The sequence below is a fragment of the Boleophthalmus pectinirostris genome, unplaced genomic scaffold (genome assembly GCF_026225935.1).
Source record: "Boleophthalmus pectinirostris isolate CB_2022bp ecotype Guang Dong unplaced genomic scaffold, ASM2622593v1 HiC_scaffold_13, whole genome shotgun sequence".
NCBI lineage: Eukaryota > Metazoa > Chordata > Actinopteri > Gobiiformes > Gobiidae > Boleophthalmus > Boleophthalmus pectinirostris.
Genome location: NW_026571036.1, coordinates 23658308 through 23679529, shown reverse-complemented (window position 1 = coordinate 23679529; position 21222 = coordinate 23658308). Strand labels below are relative to the sequence as shown.

The 21222-nt window shown below is 45.2% G+C and overlaps 1 protein-coding gene across 1 annotated transcript; it reads left to right on the top strand.

The window, feature by feature from the left end:
- Positions 1 to 99: 99 nt before the first annotated feature.
- LOC110161284 (uncharacterized) lies at positions 100 to 19831 on the top strand. The gene is made up of 5 exons (XM_055149280.1): positions 100 to 985; positions 7817 to 8850; positions 17616 to 17777; positions 17878 to 18095; positions 19825 to 19831. Exons 1-5 carry the CDS (start codon positions 100 to 102, stop codon positions 19829 to 19831), a joined length of 2307 nt encoding a protein of 768 aa, XP_055005255.1.
- The last annotated feature ends 1391 nt before the right edge of the window (positions 19832 to 21222 follow it).

The window sequence follows — 21222 nt, the reverse complement described above, 5'->3', positions numbered from 1 at the left end:
GGGGAGCGCTAAACACATTAGAGAAGCTATTGACATTTCCCCGAAGCATCCAAGAGGTGTACACAGATAAGAAGCAGCATCCAGCGCCGCTCATCTTTAATGTATCACCGCCAATCGGCAAGCAAACTCATCAATAACAATAGCCCCGGATCTATCAGCTACACCTACACCCTCCGCCCCACCTACCCCAGCCTCACCTACCCCAGCCTCACCCGCCACCTCACCTACCCCAGCCTCACCCTGCTGCCTCACCTACCCCAGCCTCACCCGCCACCTCACCTACCCCAGCCTCACCCACTCGCCGCCTCACCTACCCCAGCCTCACCCGCCCGCCTCACCTACCCCAGCCTCACCTACCCCAGCCTCACCTACCCCAGCCTCACCCGCCCAGCCTCACCCGCCTCATCGCCACCTCACCTACCCAGCCTCACCCGCCACCTCACCTACCCCAGCCCTCACCCGCACCTCACCTACCCCAGCCTCACCCGCTCGCCGCCTCACCTACCCCAGCCTCACCCACTCGCCGCCTCACCTACCCCAGCCTCACCGCCCGCCTCACCTACCCCAGCCTCACCCGCCCGCCTCACCTACCCCCCAGCCTCACCCGCCACCCTCACCTACCCCAGCCTCACCCGCTCGCCGCCTCACCTACCCCAGCCTCACCCGCTCGCCTCACCGCCTCACCTACCCCCAGCCTCACCCGCTCGCCGCCTCACCTACCCCAGCCTCACCCGCTGCCTCACCCACCCACCTCACCTACCCCGGCCTCACCCGCTCGCCGCCTCACCTACACCAGCCTCACCTACCCCAGCCTCACCTGCTCGCAGCCTCACCCACTTGCAGTCTCACATACATCATCCCTCCCTACGTCTAGCCCGGTGGCCCTCTCCCCCCAGCCCGGTGCCACGTTCTCCCCCCTGCCCGCTGGCCCTCTCCCCTCTCCCCTTCTCGGAGACGCGGCGGTCTCTCTATCGCCCACGTGGAGGTGAAGGATTTCTGGGAGCTTGGAGGGACTCCATATGGCCGGGATCAAAGGTGTCGCTGGGTGCATGGTTCTGCTTGGTTGCCAGCCACCGCCGTTAATTAGAAAACAAGATCAGAGGCGGTATTAAAATCCAATTAAGCCCGTATGAACAGATTGCCAAGTGATGTTCACTAATGCATTACTGAGCACCATGCAAATTTTAGTGGCAGCATTTGGCTTTATGTTGTGTGCTTGTGTCATTAAGAGTGTGTGAGCGTGCACGAGGGCTGTGCACGAGGAGCGTGCACGTGCGCCCCTGTGTTTGTGCCAGGGAGCTGTGACATTGCCTGATCCTTTCTCTTGATACACGCCATAATCTCATCTAAACAATCAGCGCGAGCTTTGCACAGCAACAGCACCTCTCCACACAATAAGATTGGCTGATATTGCTTCTTACAATTAAAGCATAATTGAGAATACTGAATTATTGATCCGTCATAATTGAGTTCTCTTCATCGGATTTGTATGAGAAACTAATACGACGTGCAGAAAAGCTGCAGATTTGGATAAATTGTCTGAGAGTAGTTAGGTGTTTTATGGATCTATACTTTTTCATTTAGTCTTGACTGGCCACTGGAATATGAAACATAGACTCAAGTTTGGAGCATTTAAAAGTTGAAAGACTCTGCAGGTCTCATTTAGAGTAAAGTTTACAGTGCAGATTACAAAGACACGTCTCACATGTGTCCTCTGTGAAGGGCATCAGGTGGTCCAAACACAACTCTGTCTGTGACCCAAGTCTGTCTGAGCCGCACAGAATAATAACAAAAACATAAATGGACTTTATTCTGGATTTATATTAGAGATGGGACGAGACACAATTTCCACAAGATGAGACGAGATCCGAGATTGGGTCCATGAGAACGAGACAAGATGAGATTATAATATAATATAATTTAATAGTCTCACTTTTTTTTTTTTTTTTTTTTGATTTCATCCTTTTGTTTCCATTCTAATACTGCTTTTTGGAACTGTAAGAGATGTAACTCACCTTTTTTGTCTCATGCAAATGTGAACACTTGGAACAAAATCTCACAAGATCATTTTTCTCTTGTGTGCACCATCTAGCGGCAATTTGTCTCACGGGATCTTGTCCCATTCCTTAAGTATATTAATATGTTTACTCTTGACCAGCTGGTTTAGTTCTGGTTTGAGTCCAGTTTAGTCCTGATCTAGTCGAGGTTTGGTCCTGTTCTAGTCTTGGTTTGGTCCAGGTCTGGAATGAGTCTCAGGTTAATCGCAGTTTTGATGTAGTTTGTGCAAAGGTGAATTATACATTTCATTCAACCCATTTCACAAATATTAAAGATTTAATTTTGAATCAAGGCCCAGATTGTAGCAGGTTTGACATCTCTTTTGCTTTTTGCTCTTTTAGCACTTTGTTATTTTATTATATTGTGACGTGTGAGTTACTGTGTCCAAATCATTCCCCTTGTGGATCAATAAAGTTTGTCTAAGTCTAAGTCTGATTTACATTTATAAATACTTTCTTTTCCTTGCTTTTTTGTTCATTTCTTTTCATTCTTTCATTCAAACAGGGAGCAAACCTCTTCTTATTGTCACTTTCAGATCGCTGGACACTGGACGCCCATTTCACTCACTTCCCAACTCCACAAAACACACAAACACACCGCAGAGCTCCACAGATAATATCAAACACGCTGCATTAGATGAGACTCATTTAAAAAATCAACTTTAAAGTCATTTGGCACAATACGCCTCGATTGCCGTAGACAGAGGGAGGGCATCTGGAGCACTGGGTGACGAGTGGATGCAGCTGGTGGCCTATGCCCGGAGCTGACTGTTAATATGGGCCTCAATGCCGCTCCTTTAGAGACACTAAATAGCATTCTGATTAGAAAGCCAGGAAACCACCATCTGCACCGCCGGAAATTACCACAATGAGAAACCAGGGCGCTTTTTGGCTCCGAGTCAAGCGTGGATGTACAAGAGAGACGTTTAAGATCCAAATGAAGGCATGTGCACTTTGAATTCCGAATAAAGTGTAAAGTGGTAATTATTAAAGATTCAGGTCAATAGCGCGAGTTGGAGGGCAGGTTTTTCGGAATGGGGTTAACAGGTGGCGAGGATGTAAACAGGAGAAGGGAGTAGTAGGGTGGAGATTGTATTCGCGGAAATAGAGTTTTGTTTTAATGAAGGGACATAATAAAAGGTGTACGTATGAGGAGCTGCCTACTGCCATCTGCACCGCTGAGAACGAACAAGCGCAATTATCAGAAGAAATAGGAGAGACGCAGACAGCAACATCTGGGAGGCAGGAGGAGGAGAGGAACAAAAACTTCACTTTTTGGCAGGTTTTTATTAAAAGAAAAGCAGCTCTCTCCTGTTCGCGGTCACATTGTGTTAAAAAGTTTTGCTCAGTTCTTTCTAAAGACAAAATATGCATAATTGGCCCTGAGCAATCTTGTATATAGGGGTACAGAGCGCTCGCTCTCAAAGGCCTGTTGAGAGCTGTTGTTGAATACAGCGGCAGAACTGTGCGGGGCTGGTGACGAGGTATGTGCAGCCAAAATGTGAATTTGATTAAAAGTTTTACCTGTAGACCTGTCACCATAACAACATTTGAAGCAAGACATTTTGGTTTAGAAATATACTGCAAAAAATTATAATACTGGAAAAAAATATATGACACTGAAACAATGAAAGTCAAAATAAAGTCATATCACCACAGTAAAAACATTTTTAAAGGTGCACTGTGTAACTTTTTGTTAAGGGAGGGGTCTGCTTGTTTCTATGGAGATGTCATTGCTCTGCCTGGATTGTTCCACAGTGTGACATTAAACAGCTCTACTTTACATTTATTCAGTTACAGGTGCAGGCAAAGTGAAATGGTGAGTGCTGTAACTTTATTAATGCAGCTCCGCAGACACGGCTCGTTATCGCTGCAAAGAATCGCCTCACCTGTTGTCAACTTTTCTTTTGTGATTTAAAATATAACTCATCCAAATCAACAGTGAATACAAAAGAAATACACAGAGGCTGGAGTCAAGGGTGCACATCTGATCGCTGCTCAAACATTCCTCTCTCCAAAGCCACTGTTCCATTTACAAACTTTTCTTCATGTCCGTCGTCTCCTCGGTGCACGTGTTATATATTAGTGCTTTGTGCTTAGAGCCTATTATAACAATATTTTTGTTTTATTTATGGTCATATTTGTGATTTTTCTATATTAAAGGTAGAATGCATAAATTTCTATTGATAGAGAAAAAAAAAAAAACATGTTTTTCTTAGTTTTTCTTTGGGAGGAGCCTCGTACTATAAAAGCGGTCTCCCACCCCCACAGAGGCAGAGTGTGTTCAGAGGAAGAGCTGTGTGCGCTCAGACACCAGCTCCAGAAATATCCAAACATATGTCTTTTCTTCATTTTCACTTCATTGTCTCACTATTTTGTGCACTTCTGGAAATTAAATCACCACCACTATGACTTGACTAAGTCTATTATTTATTTTCCTTCAGTAAGAACTCATGACACAGTTGTGGTTTAGTTTTTGTTTTTCCTCGAGTGAAGCAGAAAAGAGGAAGCCACAGTCTGTGTGAATGTTCATGAGTGTTAGCATGTCGACATGTAGGATGTGAGAGCAGGAGTTCATACACTTTACATATCTACTCCCTATTGGACAGAATTGTACTACTGCACACTATATACAATAATATTTACTACTGTAATACTTGAGTTCATCTACAGAGTGAACAGGTTTAGGCTGAAGTGTAACATTTATTTTGTTAAACTCTCTTAACATGACGGCTGGAAATGTATTTACAGAAAAAACTAAACAAAAAAATGAATCTATGAATGTATATATATATAAGTACTGGTATATGTGTATATTTAGTATACACATATGCACTTATGTGTATACGTGTTATCACCTTGATGATGGTGATGGTGATGTCATGTGGTAATGCAGCAAGTGCTCCACTGTGTTTTTAAACTCCACACACCTTCAGATGATTTCAGCGCTGGAATTGTCAATCTCAACAGAACTAAAGGTAAAAGGAGCTGTTAACATGAACATTACCACTTCATGACATCACAAGGAGGAACAGAGCATTTGGAGCTTTAGAGATGTAGACAATAATAATAAAAAGTACAGTAAAACATATCTCTGTTGTATTTTTACTTATTATAAAGTTAAAAACATTGCATAACTTTTAAAATGTAATTATCACTTATTTCTCAATCCAAAATTCTGAATATAAAGAGTCTCTTCACATTTTGCAGTTGTCTCTCTGCTCTACTCAAAAGCATACGGATGTTTAGCTTCCTGAGAGAAGGAAAAAAAAAAAAAAAGCCTGTGTTGATTTGCACAACATATGGTGGTCTGAAATCAGCTCTACCTTGTTCCCCTGTGCCCTGTGCTCCTATGATGTATTACTGATTAGCCAATGAGCCTCAGAGCTTTTCAAATCAAACCCCCACTCCTCGTACCCGCTCACTCCACGCGCTTATCCAGACGAATACCTCTTATCCGTCTTCTGATGCAATCCATAGATCACGCACACGCCTGCCCGCCGCTCTTAAGCACCTGTGGGCTTTTACAATGTTGTGAATAAAGAGCGTTCATAACAGTGGCTCCGTGTAGTTGAGCTGTGATCTATGGCTCGGCCTGAATCAATAAGCAGTCCGTCAGCCTGACACTCTCCTGATGTCATTATAGGAGAGTGGGCATCCTAATTCACACCACAAATCACCTCCGGAGCAGCCGCATTGATCTTTAATTAGAGGAGGTTGTTAATCAGGGTTATGAGTCTGGAGCTGGAGTAACGCAGCGAGAGTGGAACAGACCAGAGACACGTGGAGATCACAACAGCATTAACACGCTCCAGTGTGGACGGAATCATAAAGACGCTCAGTTGTTCTGGCACAAATGTAGATTCGGTGTATGGACTAAAAAGGGAAAGGCTAAAGTAAACGGAGAATGTTGTGTTGAGGTGCAGTCTAGGGCAGTGCTTCTCAGACTGTGGTGCACGTGCTTCTTCTCCTGTTTTGAGTTTGCCTGAGCGGCCAGTCTCTTCTACATTCTGAAATCAGACAACAACGTGTGAAAAACTTCTGTCCAAACTTGAGACGATCCAACCACAGCTGCTCATTTGTATCACGTGTCTCTTAAATGAGGAAAATATCAGAAAAGAGCCCTTTAATGTTATGTTATAGAAGTTTCTGTTTTGTGTTTTGTTTTTTTCAGGCCACTAACTCCATCAGGTGTCAGGTGTCTGTGCACAATGGGGTGAGTGGTTTCTTGACATAAAGAGCTTTAAGTGTCTTGAAGGTGGAAAAGTGCTGTATAAAAATGTGAGCATTTCCCCGACACTACAATAAAACTGTAAACACTGTCTGATGAATTCTGTTTTCTTTATAAAAGAGACAATGAAAGAACCCTGACACATGATCAGTGTCCAGCCCCGTCACTTCCACTCTACTCCCACTTCAAGATAAACACACAGACACACACTTGTTCCACACTCCCTCTTGAGGTGTCACCCCTCTCTCACCCCTCTCTCATTCCTCTCTCATCCCTTTCTCTCCCACTCTCCCCACTCTCACCACTCTCTCTCACCTGTCCTTCTCTCTCCTCTCTCTAATCTGTCTCTCACCTTTCTCTCTCCCTCTCTCTTTTCTCTCACCCCTCTTTCTATTCTCTCTCACACACCCCTTTTTCTCACCCCATGCTCTCCCCTCTCTCTAACCTCTCTCACCCGTCTCTTCCTTTTCTCACCCCTTTCTCTTCCTTCTCTCACCTCTCTCACTCCTCTGTCTTCCCTCTCTCACCCCTTTCTCTCCCGTCTCTGTCCCTCTCTCTCCTCTCTCTTCTTTTTCTCTTCCCTCTCTCCTGCTGCTGTGTTCGGGTCTTGGAGGTCAGACTGCACACAGCTCCATCTTTTATCCACTATTAACACACTTCACTGTCACTCCTCCCCCACACCTCCTCCACTCCTCCCCCACTCCTCCCTCAATCCTCCTCCACTCCTCCCCCACACACCTGAGCGAAGACATGAGGGAGCTGTGTCTGCTTCTTATGAATGGATTAAATAATATGACTTTTTGTGTGAGTGTGTGAGTGTTTTTTTTGTGTTTTGTTTTTTTAACATTAGTCACAAGACACGTGTGAAACCCTGGAACCATAAGGCACATATATGTTCATCTATATATGTTTGTATTTAAAGGTTCAGTGTTACACAAAATTTAGTTTTTAGCCTTGTTATGTTGACCTGCAGTTGTTTTGTTTCATTCACACATGTTTGAACTACTCTTTATTATTAGTCTGTCTACCTCTCCAAAGCTCAAAATGCTCTGTTGCACTTTATGACGTCATGATGTGGTAGTTTTCAAGTTACAGCAGCTCCTTTTAGTTCAGTAGAGATTGGTAATTCTAGAGCTGAAAAGGTGTGTGAGTGTGACATCACAAGGTGGAGTGTTTTCAGTTTGAAAGAAGAAGGTTTTTAAGAGGAAACTTTAGAACATAAAAGTAACATAATATGAGTGATTTAAATAAAAAACATAGATGAGTGTTTTGAGTTTTTTACAATATTATACAGTACATAAAACTATTATACTGTTTCTTCGTTTTCATTTGATTCACAAATGTCTGTGACTGTAAACCTGCAAACTGGGACCATCCATTTCTGCGGAAAAAAAAAAATCAGCTCATCTCCCCACAGACAAACTTCAGGTGCTTTAAGAGGAGCGAAGTTTTCTCCAGAGTTTTGCAGAACCTTCATCACCTGTGTCCTGATGATGGTTGTAGAGTTTGTGTGTGTGACCCCACGCAGTCGCCCCATCCCCCACGCAGTCGCCCCCATCCCCCACGCAGTCGCCCCCCCCCACGCAGTCGCCCCCCCCCCACGCAGTCGCCCCCCCATGCAGTGGCCCCGATTCCCCTTGCAGTCTCCCCGATCCCCCCACGCAGTCGCCCCCCCATGCAGTCGCCCCGATCCCCCACGCAGTCACCCCGATTCCCCTCGCAGTCTCCCCGATCCCCCCACGCAGTCGCCCCCGATGCAGTCGCCCCGATCCCCCACGCAGTCGCACCGATCCCCCACGCAGTCGCCCCCATCCCCCACGCAGTCGCCCCCCATGCAGTCGCCCCGATCCCCCACGCAGTCGCCCCCATCCCCCACGCAGTCGCCCCCCACGCAGTCGCCCCCCATGCAGTCGCCCCAATCCCCCACGCAGTCGCCTCCCCCTCACAGTCGCCCCGATCCCCCTCACAGTCGCCCCGATCCCCCGCCGCAGAGTCGCCCCCCCACACAGTCACCCTGATCCCCCACGCAGTCGCCCCCGATTCCCCTCGCAGTCGCCCCGATTCCCCTCGCAGTCGCCCCGATCCCCCGCAGAGTCGCCCCCCCACACAGTCACCCTGATCCCCCACACAGTCGCCCCCCGATTCCCCTCGGCAGTCGCCCCGATTCCCCTCGCAGTCGCCCCGATCCCCCACACAGTCGCCCCGATCTCCCACACAGTCGCCCCCCCACACAGTCACCCAGATCCCCTCACAGTCACCCCGATCCCCCACAGAGTTGCCCTGATCTCCCACACAGTCGCCCCGATTCCCCTCGCAGTCACCCTGATTCCCCTCGCAGTCGCCCTGATCCCCCTCACAGTCGCCCCGATCCCCCACAGAGTCGCCCCGATCCCCCTCACAGTCGCTCCGATCCCCCATCCCACAGAGTCGCCCCGATCCCCCTCACAGTCCCCCCCCCACAGTCGTCCCGATACCCCACACAGTCACCCCCCTCACAGTCGCCCCGATCCCCCCCACAGTTGCCCTGATCCCCCTCACAGCTCACAGCCGCCTCTTTCCTCTGTACAAGTCAATACCAACAACACTGTCATTAACTCACCACAGGAATACAACACACACCACTCACATTCCACCACCTTGTGCAACTCTCCTCCACCTTCTACCAACTTCCAAACTCTCTCCCTCTTTTCTCCTCCCTCCCTCCATTATCTCTCCTCCCTCCTTCCCTCTCTCTCCCACATCCCTTCTCCCCCTTTCCAAACTCCCTTCTCTTTATCTCCTCTCTCCCTCCGTCTCTCCTTCCTCCCCCCTTTCTAAACTCCCTCCTCTCTACCTCCTCTCTCCTTCCTCCCTTCTCCCCCCCTCTGATCTCCTTTCTCCTCCCCCCTCCTTTATCTCTCCTAGCTCCCTTGTCTCTCCTCCCTTGTCCTCCTCTCTCCCTCCTTTCTCCCTCATCCCTCCCTCCCTCCTCCCTTCCTTGTGTCTCCCTTCTACTCTCCTCCTCCTCTCTCCCTCCCTCACTCCTTTCTCCCTCCTCCCTTCCTTGTCCTCCCTCTGTCCCTTCTCTCTCCCTCATCCCTCCTCCTCCCTTCCTTCCTCCTCCTCCTCCCTCCTCCTCCTCCTCCTCTCTCCTCCTCCTTCCTCCCTCCCTCCTCCTATCTCCCTCCCTCCTCCCTCTCTCCTCCGGTCTCCCTCCCTTCCTCCTCCTCCCTCCCTCCCTCCTCCCTAATCCTCTCTTCCTCCTCCTTCCTCCCTCCTCCTCCCTCCTCCTCCTCCCTCCTCCTCCCTCCCTCCTCTCCTCCTCCTCCTCCTCCCTCCTCCTTTCTCTCTCCCTCCTCCCTCCCTCCTCCTCTCTCCCTCCTTCCTCCTCCTCCTCCCTCCCTCCTCCCTCCTCCCCTCCCTCCTCCTGTTCATGTTGGATGTGCTCAGACCAGTGTCATAATCTCCCTCCAGTCATATACCCAAAGCGCGGCCCCAATTGCCTTGTGATTAGCGCACAATAAAAGAATGTGATGGCTTAAAGGAGCAGAAGGGGAAAGCTGCCCAGTGAAAGAAGGCTGCTGGAGCTCTGTAATTATGCCAGTCTGCACTTGATGAGACAGATCTCACTGGCGGGCCACAGCTTCACACACTGTTTGATTTTACGACATAATAACAGTCCAAAATCCAATGAGAAGATTTCATATTGAGCCCCGACGAAAGCGTGTGTCCAAAGTCAACAGAGACAGTAGACCACCCCCCGCACCCCACCCGCGGGAGAGGGAGGGGGGAGGGGTCAGGGTGCAGGTATAATGTACATGAGAGAGAACACACCTGGGAGGTCTGACTGCGAGGGAAGCACAAAAGGACAAAAGTGACTGGGGAAGGAGATATTGTGTGGTAAAAGATATTATCACACTATTTTCTGATCTTTGTTTCTTCATCACAAACACACCTCCAGTTGTGTTTCGTCTCATTCACATTTACGCATTCACACAAACCCTGCACATTTAGACTGAGCTCTTCTCTTAAACAGAAAACACTCTGCTCCACTGTGTTTTTAAACTCTGCACACCTACTTAAATTATTTGGATGATTTGAGTCCTGCAATTGCCAGACTCTACCAAACAAAAGGTAAAGGGGCATTTTGAGCTTTGGAGATGTACGGACTAATAATAAATGTTACTCAAACATGTGTGAATGAAACAAAACACAACTCCAGCTCTGTTATTTAAGGAGGAAACAACATTATAACATGACTTTAAAGCTCATAAGAGTCCATTTTCTTCTATCTTTTCTTTCACAGTTTTACACAATGATATCACATCACTACTGAAACTCATTTTGTTATTTTTTTCTATGTATTTATTTTTTTTTATTGGGACAGAGTTAATGGACAAACATGACAAAACATGGATTGTCACCTAGGGCCCCCGTTGCCCCAAAGGACTGAGATCACAGGGGGCCAAACAATAAAATATTGCACACTCCATTCATTTTGCAGTTCCCATTATTGCACACTCCACTTATTTCACACCTCCTGTTATTGCACACTATTCATAGTATAGTTCCCATTATTGCACACTCCATTCATTGTACAGCTCGAGTTATTGCACAGTCCATTCGTTGTACAGTTTCGCCGTTGCACAGTTCCCATTATTGCACACTCCATTCATTGCACAGTTCACAGTATTGCACAATTCCCTTTATTCTGCAGTCAGTTTGGCCACACATTCAGTACATGCAGATATGTGTCCATAGAAGATCAGTTAGAGTTGTTCACAGAGTTGTTCACACACAAACAAATACGTGTAAATGTGTATAGATTTTGTATATAAATGTCCAAAGACACTAGATAAACGTGTGTGTGTGTGTGTGTGTGTGTGTGTGTGTGTGTGTGTGTGTGTGTGTGTGTGTGTGTGTGAGAACAGCACAAGTCTCAGGCCTCTCACAGTTACAGCTCTCATAAATCATCGTGTGGCGCTCACACAAAACCAGAGTGAGTCTCTGCGTTTGGAGATGAGTGCAGTTTTGATGCTCGATGACATAGTTTCACCCTAAATGACCAAACCTCCCTGTGCGTGGTTCCTCTCTCTTCCTCTGGTCTCTGGGTCCTGTAGTTATAGGGGCTCAGTTTGACCACATGTCTTTGTTCCTCAGGGTCAGATTCTCTCAAAAGAAAAGCTCTGCCCCATCCCAGCTGTGAGTGACCACCTCCACCGCACGCCGCTCCAGCACTGTAAAAAACACTGTTGTGATCAGAGGAGTGTTCGAAAGCATATGTCAGGGGATTTCTTTTCTTCTGTTTTTTATGTTGCATTCATATTCCACATGTTGAAGATATGCTCGTGGACTTTAGGTGCACCATGGTGTTTAGCTTTGCCTGGAATGTCCCACAGAATGGCATTTAATGTTCATATCTGAAAAAGCAGATTTTTTCATCGACTCTCCAACAACACTCCCAGCCCAGATACGAGAGTGCGGGTGAAGTGTCCTAAAGGTGCACTGCGTAACATTTCTATAGTGGAGGGTCCACCACCTGCTTGTCTAAATGGAAAATTATTGCTTTGTTCACTGTATAGATTAAACAATATTCATCACCATGACATAATTCAGAGGTGTTGTGAGTTTGGCCAGTTTCATGACTGGTTCAAGGAGCGACCATCACTTTTAGCTGTACTTTTGTTTGTCCCAGACCCAGTTTGATGATCTGCTGTCCTGCACTGGTGCACAGAGAACTTTCACTGGAGAGTAGTCCCTGATTTGTTGACACAGTGCATGATATGGCAGAAGTTTTTTTTTTTCTTTTCCTTCTGGCGTTTGATGTAATGAACCCTCGCACAGATCTCAAGACACCACACTGGAGCTCTCGACACATGTCCACCATAGATTTTAAATGAAAACCTGACACCTCAAAGCCACGATCTGAGTGCAGCTTTAATGACTGTCTTTAAAGAACAGTGTGCACTAGAACAGAGCCACTGTTGCCCTACTGCAGCACCCAGCAGTGGTCTCCCACCCAAGGACTGACCAGGCCCTGCCCTGCTTAGCTTCTGAAATGTGATGAAGCAGCAGGTACTGTATGACCACAAAATATCCAAAGAGGCATTTACTCAGAAACCTCGACATTGCTGAGAGATTCTGGACGTGTCATTTCAACCATTATAAAAATTATAAAGTTGTTTCGTGAATGAAAGAGAGCATTCTGAAACACTTAATACTCTGTCCTGTTTTTACAGTGCATCTTCTGACCACCCTCGCAAACAGCCCCGGGTTCATTCCACTTCTCCGTGTCCCTCTCTGTTCCCACACGCAGCATATGGACCACATTTACTCTGGTCGCTGTCACTGGCCACTGGGAGGCACTGGGAGGCCCTGGCGTCTCTGTCCCCAGCCCCACGGGGAGATTAGTGACTGCTGTCCAAGAGAGGCCTTGGTCCAGGTATGCTCAACTGTGTAGGTCCAGCCAGAGGGAGGAACACATACAGGAAGTGAGTGAGAGAAGAGAGCCGGTTAGGTCGGGTATCAATCGCTGGAGTGTATGACGAGGCCCTCACAGAAATTTGACATGCAGAACTATAATTCCCACTCCAACAGACTCTAAATATTTTAGTGGCTGTGTACAGCTACGTGGTTATGACGTTTGTTAATCTTCACCTGTTGGCAGACCATAAGAGATACTTTAACCGCTGTCCGTTGTCAGCCGAGGTGGAGAGAGGAGCGCTTTGAGGGCCGCAATGAGGGAAGAGCGACAGCCTACTCGTCTAGTCCGAGCGGTCCAGGGGAACAGTAGATGGGCTCAAAGGACAGCAGGCTTGTCATCCCGACGAAACGTTGGGTCACATGTACCACGACGACTCAACGGAGACGCCACCACGAGTTGGTGAGTGATCTCATGAAGTCATCGTTGATTCACATAAAGTGTTTTTTCTACTAATCGATGCGGTGATTCATTAGCTCTTCACCTTCACATACCATTGTAGAGCCATCAAGGTCCTGTAAGGTCACATCGTTCAGCCGCATTCAACACAAATGGGGACGAAGGGTTAAACCTGCATCCACTTGCATAAACGCAATGATGGTATTCAGACACAATGGGCCGTATGTGGGACTTTAGTTGTGAGCGGAACGCTTAGCAAATTCTACGTCTCACCGCACAGATACATTTTTAACTCCTACTTCGAGCTATAGGGTCATAATGGAAGTGCTTGACTGTAGCTCTATACCCAATACTGATGTGCTTTGACTTTGAACCGCCCACAGCTTTTGAGCAGTCTACCAAAGTGGATAGACAAACGCTCGTTTTATGTGAAAAACATCAAAATTCTGAAACTACTCTTCAACACCTTCACTTTTCATGATCTGAATTGTGAGTATGCTTCTTATTCCCTGAGTGCTGTTGCAAGGTCCTTTGAAAAATAACAGCGAGCCTTGTGATTTATCTTAGCTACACTGTTATAATTCTAACTACCCAATAGCTTCAATAAATATATCTCCACTGATTGTTTAATAATCCTTGAGTGAATGTCACATGTATACTGCTTCGTATCTTTATGTCTATTTCTATAGTGTGGACACGAGTCATCTGTTATCACCTATTAGCTTTAGTTCAGCTACCCTGAGGTAAATATATTCCCGACAATCCCAAGGGCTGAAATTGACCCAACGATATTCTTATTTGCTCGACATGGCTTAGTTACTAGAACGCACATGTCTTTTATATAAAAACAACATGTGTGAACCTTTCAGCCATATACTTATCTAGTGTTTCAAGGTATCACTCGAGCGACTAGTTACTTGAAGTCTCAAGGCTACACAACGAGATTAAATTCTTGCACTCTTTTATATGGTAATAGATCTCTTTAGGGTCTTTATCGTCGTATTTTCGATTACACGAGATCCACTATTCTGCTTTTCTTGAGTTATCTTACATGAGTTCTAAACATTATGAAATGTATCAGGATTCATATCTAGTGTGAAACCATGTTGACTGGTTAACTTTGAAACCAGGAGAGTCCAAACTCATTTTGGTGAGCTGTGCGAGATGAGGCTCAATATCCAACACCCGCAAAAACATCATTGAATCATACACTATGATAAATGTTGTTGTAACGCGTATGAATCAGAAAACTACACACTTTCGAAATGTTCACACATATGGATAAGTCCAATGGTGTTTCTTGGAAGGCCAGGTGCAAGACAGTCAAGAAGAGACGGATACGTCACATGAATGAAGCAGTTCGTTCTCATAGAGGCCAGAGATCAGAGTACTTCTATCATTTGGTGCAAAGAAGGTTTGATGGCCTACTCTGTGTGAGAGATCTAAATGAACGTTAAATACAGATAAAATGGAGATCATTATAAAAACACGAGGGGCCACATAGTAACAAGAGTGACTGGCCACACTGAGGGTAACTGACTAGCATAGTACATTAAATGTAGAATTTTAGGAAAACTGCCACAACGATGAAAAAGTAACTCAACGAGAGAATTTGGTCTTGATAGGAGAAAATATAAAATAGAATAGAATAGAATAGATGTATTAGTGGAAACAGTCAGCGCGGTTCATTCGGAGGCTATATTAAAAGGTCTTTAGGTGCCTCGAGTACAGCTGCTCTACAAACGTGTTGGTTCTATTGTTTTGACACCTCTTGGCTTCATCTCGTCTTTCAGATAGGTCTCTTTGTCGTCTATACGTCCCATCTGAGATGCTTTAGGACTGACAACCTTCACATAGTTTCGCTGCACTGTAAGATCTCTTGTTTTGGACTGGGCTAATGGTGTGTCGCTTTTTTTAAGTCTTTGACTTGTATTCTCCTCGTGACTGATCCATACAACACATAGTATCTACTCAACAATTAAATTTTCAAAGCAGACTCTCTAGGGCACTCGGATTCCTAGTATTGTATAACTCTCTTACGATCTTTGGAAGGGAGTACATAGTAAAAGTCTTAACGCGCATATCTATAGAATCATCAAGGCAGTTTTCACATGTTTGGTTAATGTATTGAAAACAAGTGAATTATGATAGGAATTGAGAATAGCTTATCTACCACACATGACGATCCTACACCACAAGGCGTCCTCTTTTGCTGTTTGTTAGTAGAAAAAGAAAATCTAAACATTAGGACTGTAGGACTGAAGTTATCAGTAAAATTACACTATTTAACATTTTAAAAAAAATAAAAAGTAAACCCGCCAAACACGATGATAATACATAGAGAATCATCAACAATTTCTGTGTTTGCTATGGAGTTCTTAAGCCTTACTATTACAATCAGGAGTGTGATCCAATAAAGCTTGTCTCAGAAGAGATTATTAGTGAGAACGATTAGTAAAGTAAACATAAATATTTAATAGAGCAGCTCATGCAGTTCCGCAACACCAACGAACGTTTTAGGCAAAAAATAGCACAGAACACATAATATTGGTCGGTGAAACCCTCGCTTAGGTAAGACGAGCAAACAGGACTACACCGTGAACAGAACTGCAAACCCGCACACATCAAAATATAAATTTAGAGAGATGCACAACACAGAACAAAAAGAGTATAGAGCCACAATACTCAAACACGAACAAACATACGTCTCCATACACGTGAGAGATAATTGGATCATAGCGCGATGGAGCTAGCTTGACGACTAACTGTACAAGTGTGTCTCAACCAGGACCGAGCACATGAGAGAAGGATGCATATGGCTGCCGATCACGCTGACGAAGACTATAACCACTATTGATGAATTGAGTAAATTCCAGACGATAGCTGGCGAGGAGGCCTCGCAAAACACTGGTCGGAAATGACAAGTTGTGTCTTGTGATTGTTGATAGCCATTCTCAATTCGCTTCTCACCACGTGAGTATTTCTTACGTCGCTACTAATCATAACAAAGTCGCCGCAGCAACAACATGATCGGTCCAGCTAGACGAAGAATTGAAGGTCCCGCCGCTGCACTCGTTTCCAGATTGTGGCTTTTTAATGTGTTATGGCCCTCAGCTATTAACTGTGTTGTTGAACCTTTTCTGCTTATAGTTGGATGATGTTGCTTTGGCTGTGGTTTGGATGTACTTGTTTGTCGTGTTGTGGGTGTTGTGTGCACATTAAACGATATATTTGAATCTGCCCTGACTGAGTTATGTCGTTGTACCCTGTTAGTTTGATTCTATTGTGTGTGCTGATTGTGTCCTCTGTCATATATGTGATGCGAGCTTGTTGTAATATTTGTTGCGTTTATTTCTTAGAGGTGGTAGCATCTTCAAGAGCAAATCTCTTTTTTTCTCTGGTGCGTGGTAGGGAGTCGTTTTTATTTTTTGGTTTGGTGCTCTGGATGTATTGTGTGTGTGCTATACTTATTTGTTGGTCTTTTGATAGGCGGCCTTTTTTGTATCTCTTCCGGATGAGAATGATCTGTGGCTATTTATCTGATGTGGTATCGAGTGGGACTAGATTCTGTGTGTGTAGGAGTGCGTAGTCTTGGCGCTTTTTTTGGGCTCGTATGTGGGCTTTCTGTAGTTGCTCATGTGATGATGCTTCTTTTGTTTTTTTGGTGTTAGGTGCATTGTTGAGCTTATTTCTTGGTGCTGTTGGTAATGGCTGTGTTATTATATTATGTGTGGTAAGATGACTTAGATGCTGTTTTATAATTGGGGTGAGCGTAGTCTTGGCTGTTTGGTAATTCTAGTGGTATATTGTTTGTGGAGCACACTGCTTATTTGATGGAGTTTGTTCTCAATGATGAGAGCACTATTTTGAGGTGTAGTGTAGTGGGAGCCCTTTTCCAATTTTCTCTAAGTGATGAAGTTTGTTGACTTTCCATTATTTGTGCTATGGTGTGTTGTGGCTTATCTCTTTGTCGATATGTTGTACTCAGGACTTTACTTTTGGTGTTTTCTTTGTGCTTGTTATTATTTGGAGTATTGTATGTGTCGAAAGACATGAACATTAATTTCTTATTGGTGGGTTAATTTGTCATTATTTTTTGTGAGTGTCGTAGGCACTTTTTTTTCTCATCCTTCTTATAGTGCGTCATAAATTAGCGTTGACAGAGCACTATGTGATACTAGCCTTACACATTCACGCAGATCAGCGTTTGTTGTGACCCACTCTCAGCTTCATCCTAATAAAAACACGCAGATCACTTCGAGTGTACGTTGTTGAAGGTGGGTTACTGTAATAGCCTGTGCCATTCAAGTATATACAGAACTATTGTGTACAACATGGCCAGAGACATACAGAATCTGCTGATCATTTTTAAAATTTGTTTGTCGACGATAGTGGCTTTCGAACCACCTGATCATATCTTACTTCCGTCATTCCCTTTTTTTGTCTTTTACATTTGTGTATAATATAGATTAAGAAGAACTTTTCCATTTTTGTAAAAAGACTGATCTACACGTCGCAGAGTGACAGCGCAGTGGCCGCATGTCGCCGCAACCACGATCATTCGTTGAATCCAAATTTTGAACCCAAGAAGAGCAGTACTCCAGTTGAGTTTGTTATCATTGGTGTGAAAGTGCAAAATGCGCCGCACGCATCTTCCTGCCATCTAAAGTTGCCCAACGTGTGTGTTCATGAAAGCCACTGATTCATTAGAACCCTGTTTACTCTTCTAGAGCGGCTCCGCGACCAAATGCTCAGCCCCTACACAACTGGTGTGCTGCACACTTTTGGTGAGAACCGGCACCCAAAGTGATGTGCGCTCCAGACGAGTGATCGGGTGGCTGCGGTCGAGGGACACGATACTTACCTTCACCACTCGTCATCGAATCTGGTCGCAGGAATACAGTGGACAGTTGGATTTTACCCATGAACTTCTACGCGAGAGCCCAACGTACGAAGCCGAATCGCTTGCGCCTCGGCAGTCTGGCATGTGAAAATCGTGAAACAGTTTCTTCTCCATTCGCACACGCCGGCTCTACCGGACATGAAGCACATAGAGTGCCAGTCCAGTGGACGGAGATCAGCGCACCGAGTGTCGCTATTGGGTCTGGTGCCGTGCTCTGTTCAAGTCAGCGGATGCACTGATGACTTGCACACAGCTTTACTTCGCGCAAAAGCTGCGTGCATTGCAGATGGCTGTTGGGGTGAGGAGAAGTTCAGGAACGGGGAGGCAGCTGAGTAGAACCAACTAACTCACATCACGCTCTTTAGGGTGGGGGGAGTGAGTGAGAAAGCAGTATCTGAATAGAGTACCTAAAGGGTGTCGAACATCTCCGCGTGGTATGTCCATAGTTTTGGCTTAATTGTTGTTACCTTTTTTATCACCTTAGTTGAAGTGGCGTTCTCCAGAATGAAAGCGCTAAGGCCTCAACTACAGAGGGAACGAGAACAGATAGGTAACTGCGCTCCTACACGAGGCCTCAACATAAAACAAAACAGAAGAAGAGTACTGACGAGCGTGTGCAGTATGAGATGGGTATCTTCACTGTCGAGTATCGCCTCATCACGGACGATACGTTTGCTCAGCTCGCCCGAGGATAAAATCACACGCAGCCTTGGGTGAGGTGCAGCAGAGGAAACAGTGAATTGGATATGAACAGGATGCCGATAGCTGTCGGGGTCTCTCATATTTTCTGCGTATAATGCGGTATTGCAGGTTGTTGGAAATGGTAAACACGAGCTCTTGAGGAGCTGTCTGATGCTACAATTCGTTTCTACAGAAATCCAGAGAAGAAAAGGATTAATCGTAATTATTTAATAGTGTGAGTACACCGAAGTAATATTTCCAGACTACGACCCTGACCAAGATGACCGGTCAGCATAATAAGGACAAAAACGCCCGCTTAACGCTAGAGATGACCAAACGACCATAAAAATCAATTTAACGACCCTAGATCAGCGGGGAGTTAATACTAGCGAAAGATAGTTGCAATTATGTAAATATAAGGTTGGTTGGGATTTGTAAAGTGTGGAACGGGTTCATCCTGCGCTGAGACTTGGATAAACTCGCAGTTTTTCCATAGAGAGAGTGTGATAATAAGGTGTGAGAACTGCATGAATAGATGAACGACAATGATTCAGCCACGCTAGTGAGACAGAAACATATTATAGAATTACAAATAAAAACAGTCACAATACGTAAACAGTAATTACATTTGCACAAAGTTGTGGAACTATCCAACCAGAGTGTCAGATCGAAAGAGAAAAATCATACAGATGACTGCCCCTATGCCCCTCCAAACTGTATTGTCTATCAATATAACTTCTCTTTTACCTGTGTTTATATGAACAATTCTGGAGAACGAGGTAGTCGTAGACAGACATTCATCTGATATGTTCACAGTCATGTATTTGCGTGATGTGTGTGAGAACACATAAATTAGTTTTATTTTTATCGATATTTTCTAGGTGTTCTTCTTGACTGATTTAAATTTATTCTCTCTTTCACTTACAATTTCTCAATAAGATAGGGCACGCCCAATATCATCCGGTCTTGCTCTGTTCATTTTTTAGAGGTATATTTGTGGAGTTGCTGCTTTGAGGTCTCGTGGTCATTCGTGCGTAGGTGGTGTAGGTGGAGTGCCTATAATTAATGCGTCTCTGTCTTATCTCCTGTGCAGGAGCTAGAGATGTCAGCCTGTCTCTCCTATGATTATGTCTTCCACAGAGCTAGAAACGTATATCAGCTTATTTGTGAGTTCCCAGAATGTCTATCATTCGTGTCTCTTACGGTCGCTCCTAGGCTTGGGCTCTGAAATATGACTGCCGATGCATGTATCTGCTCATGATAATTTGTGTTCTCTAACAACATATAATCTCATAGCGGACGTTTCATCGTGCTTGACTGCAGAATCTCCAACACGGGCTCTCCAGATGATTGTGACGTCACTCGTAGTGTTCTGTTCCAGTTAAATGAAGCTTGCAGTTTTAGCAGTTATAGGGGGAATTTGGAAGAAATTGGAATTTATTAAAGCAAATGGCGAGAATAAAAAACACCAGATCCCGTAGAGCGGGTTAAACGATCATTTTTAAAAGACCATTAAATGAAAGTTATTTGAGGACTTTCGCTCTCAGCTATCAATATTCCACAAACACAAAGACAATTCGGTGTATCTAGTGCGTCTGAGGACGGTGACTCTACAGGATTAAAGAATGGATGATCCAAACTTACAGAACGTGATAGGATATAAGCATTGATCCACGAGGCGCGAAGATCACGAGACAACATGAGTTGTGTATAGAACCTAGATTGTTCCGCGTGTCATGTTGAAAAAGTATTCAAATCCATAAAAAACTACACAATAATTAACAAAAGACAAAGAACTCATACCTACGAAGTTTTATTTGTTCAATATCGTATGATTGGCGATTAATCTTGAAATCGAGCTTTGCACCATTCTCAGAGCATATACCTCACGAGAAACAGTGTGATTTTTGCTGTCTCTCATTGCTCCACATTGGTGTTCCCGGTGGCATTGTTTTTACACATACAGTAAAATCTCTTTGGTGTATGTTTGAGGTTTCTCATGTGTCCTCGACTCTGTCAGTGAGGTACTGCTGCGGTCCGAACCCGCCTCTGCTTAGTCACGCTTAATGCTCATCCACCTCATCCGTGCGGTCATTGAGATCTACCTTGCACTCCTCACCTCCGCTTCACCCTCTATTTTCATTTACATCTGAGCCACCTGTGGAGATGAATCTTCACTACTTAAGGCTCATCTCCATCATGTTTCCGTCTCATTCGTCCCTTTCATTCTCCTTCTCCTCTCATCATCCCCTTAACTCTTCTTATCTCCTCATCCTCTCATCGTCCCCTTCACTCTTCTCAATAACCTCCGTCGACCAGTTAGTCTCACTCTCACATCTCCATCGTCCTCGCCTCGTCATCTGTGTGCCGCCTCTTTTTCATCTCATCTCAATTACTCCTCAGTATCGCCTCTTCATCGTCCTCTATAAGATTCCTCCTTCTCCTCTCCAATCATGGAAAGCCCAATTGAGACTCATTCCATTAGTGCTCC

Excerpts from the sequence above, each read along its gene's own strand:
- LOC110161284 (XM_055149280.1), top strand. The coding sequence starts at position 100 with ATGTATCACCGCCAATCGGCAAGCAAACTCATCAATAACAATAGCCCC. Across the intron at positions 8,851-17,615 it reads CACAGCCGCCTCTTTCCTCT|ATTAAGAAGAACTTTTCCAT; the intron begins GTACAAGTCAAT and ends TGTATAATATAG. Across the intron at positions 17,778-17,877 it reads TTGTTATCATTGGTGTGAAA|AGCGGCTCCGCGACCAAATG; the intron begins GTGCAAAATGCG and ends TTACTCTTCTAG.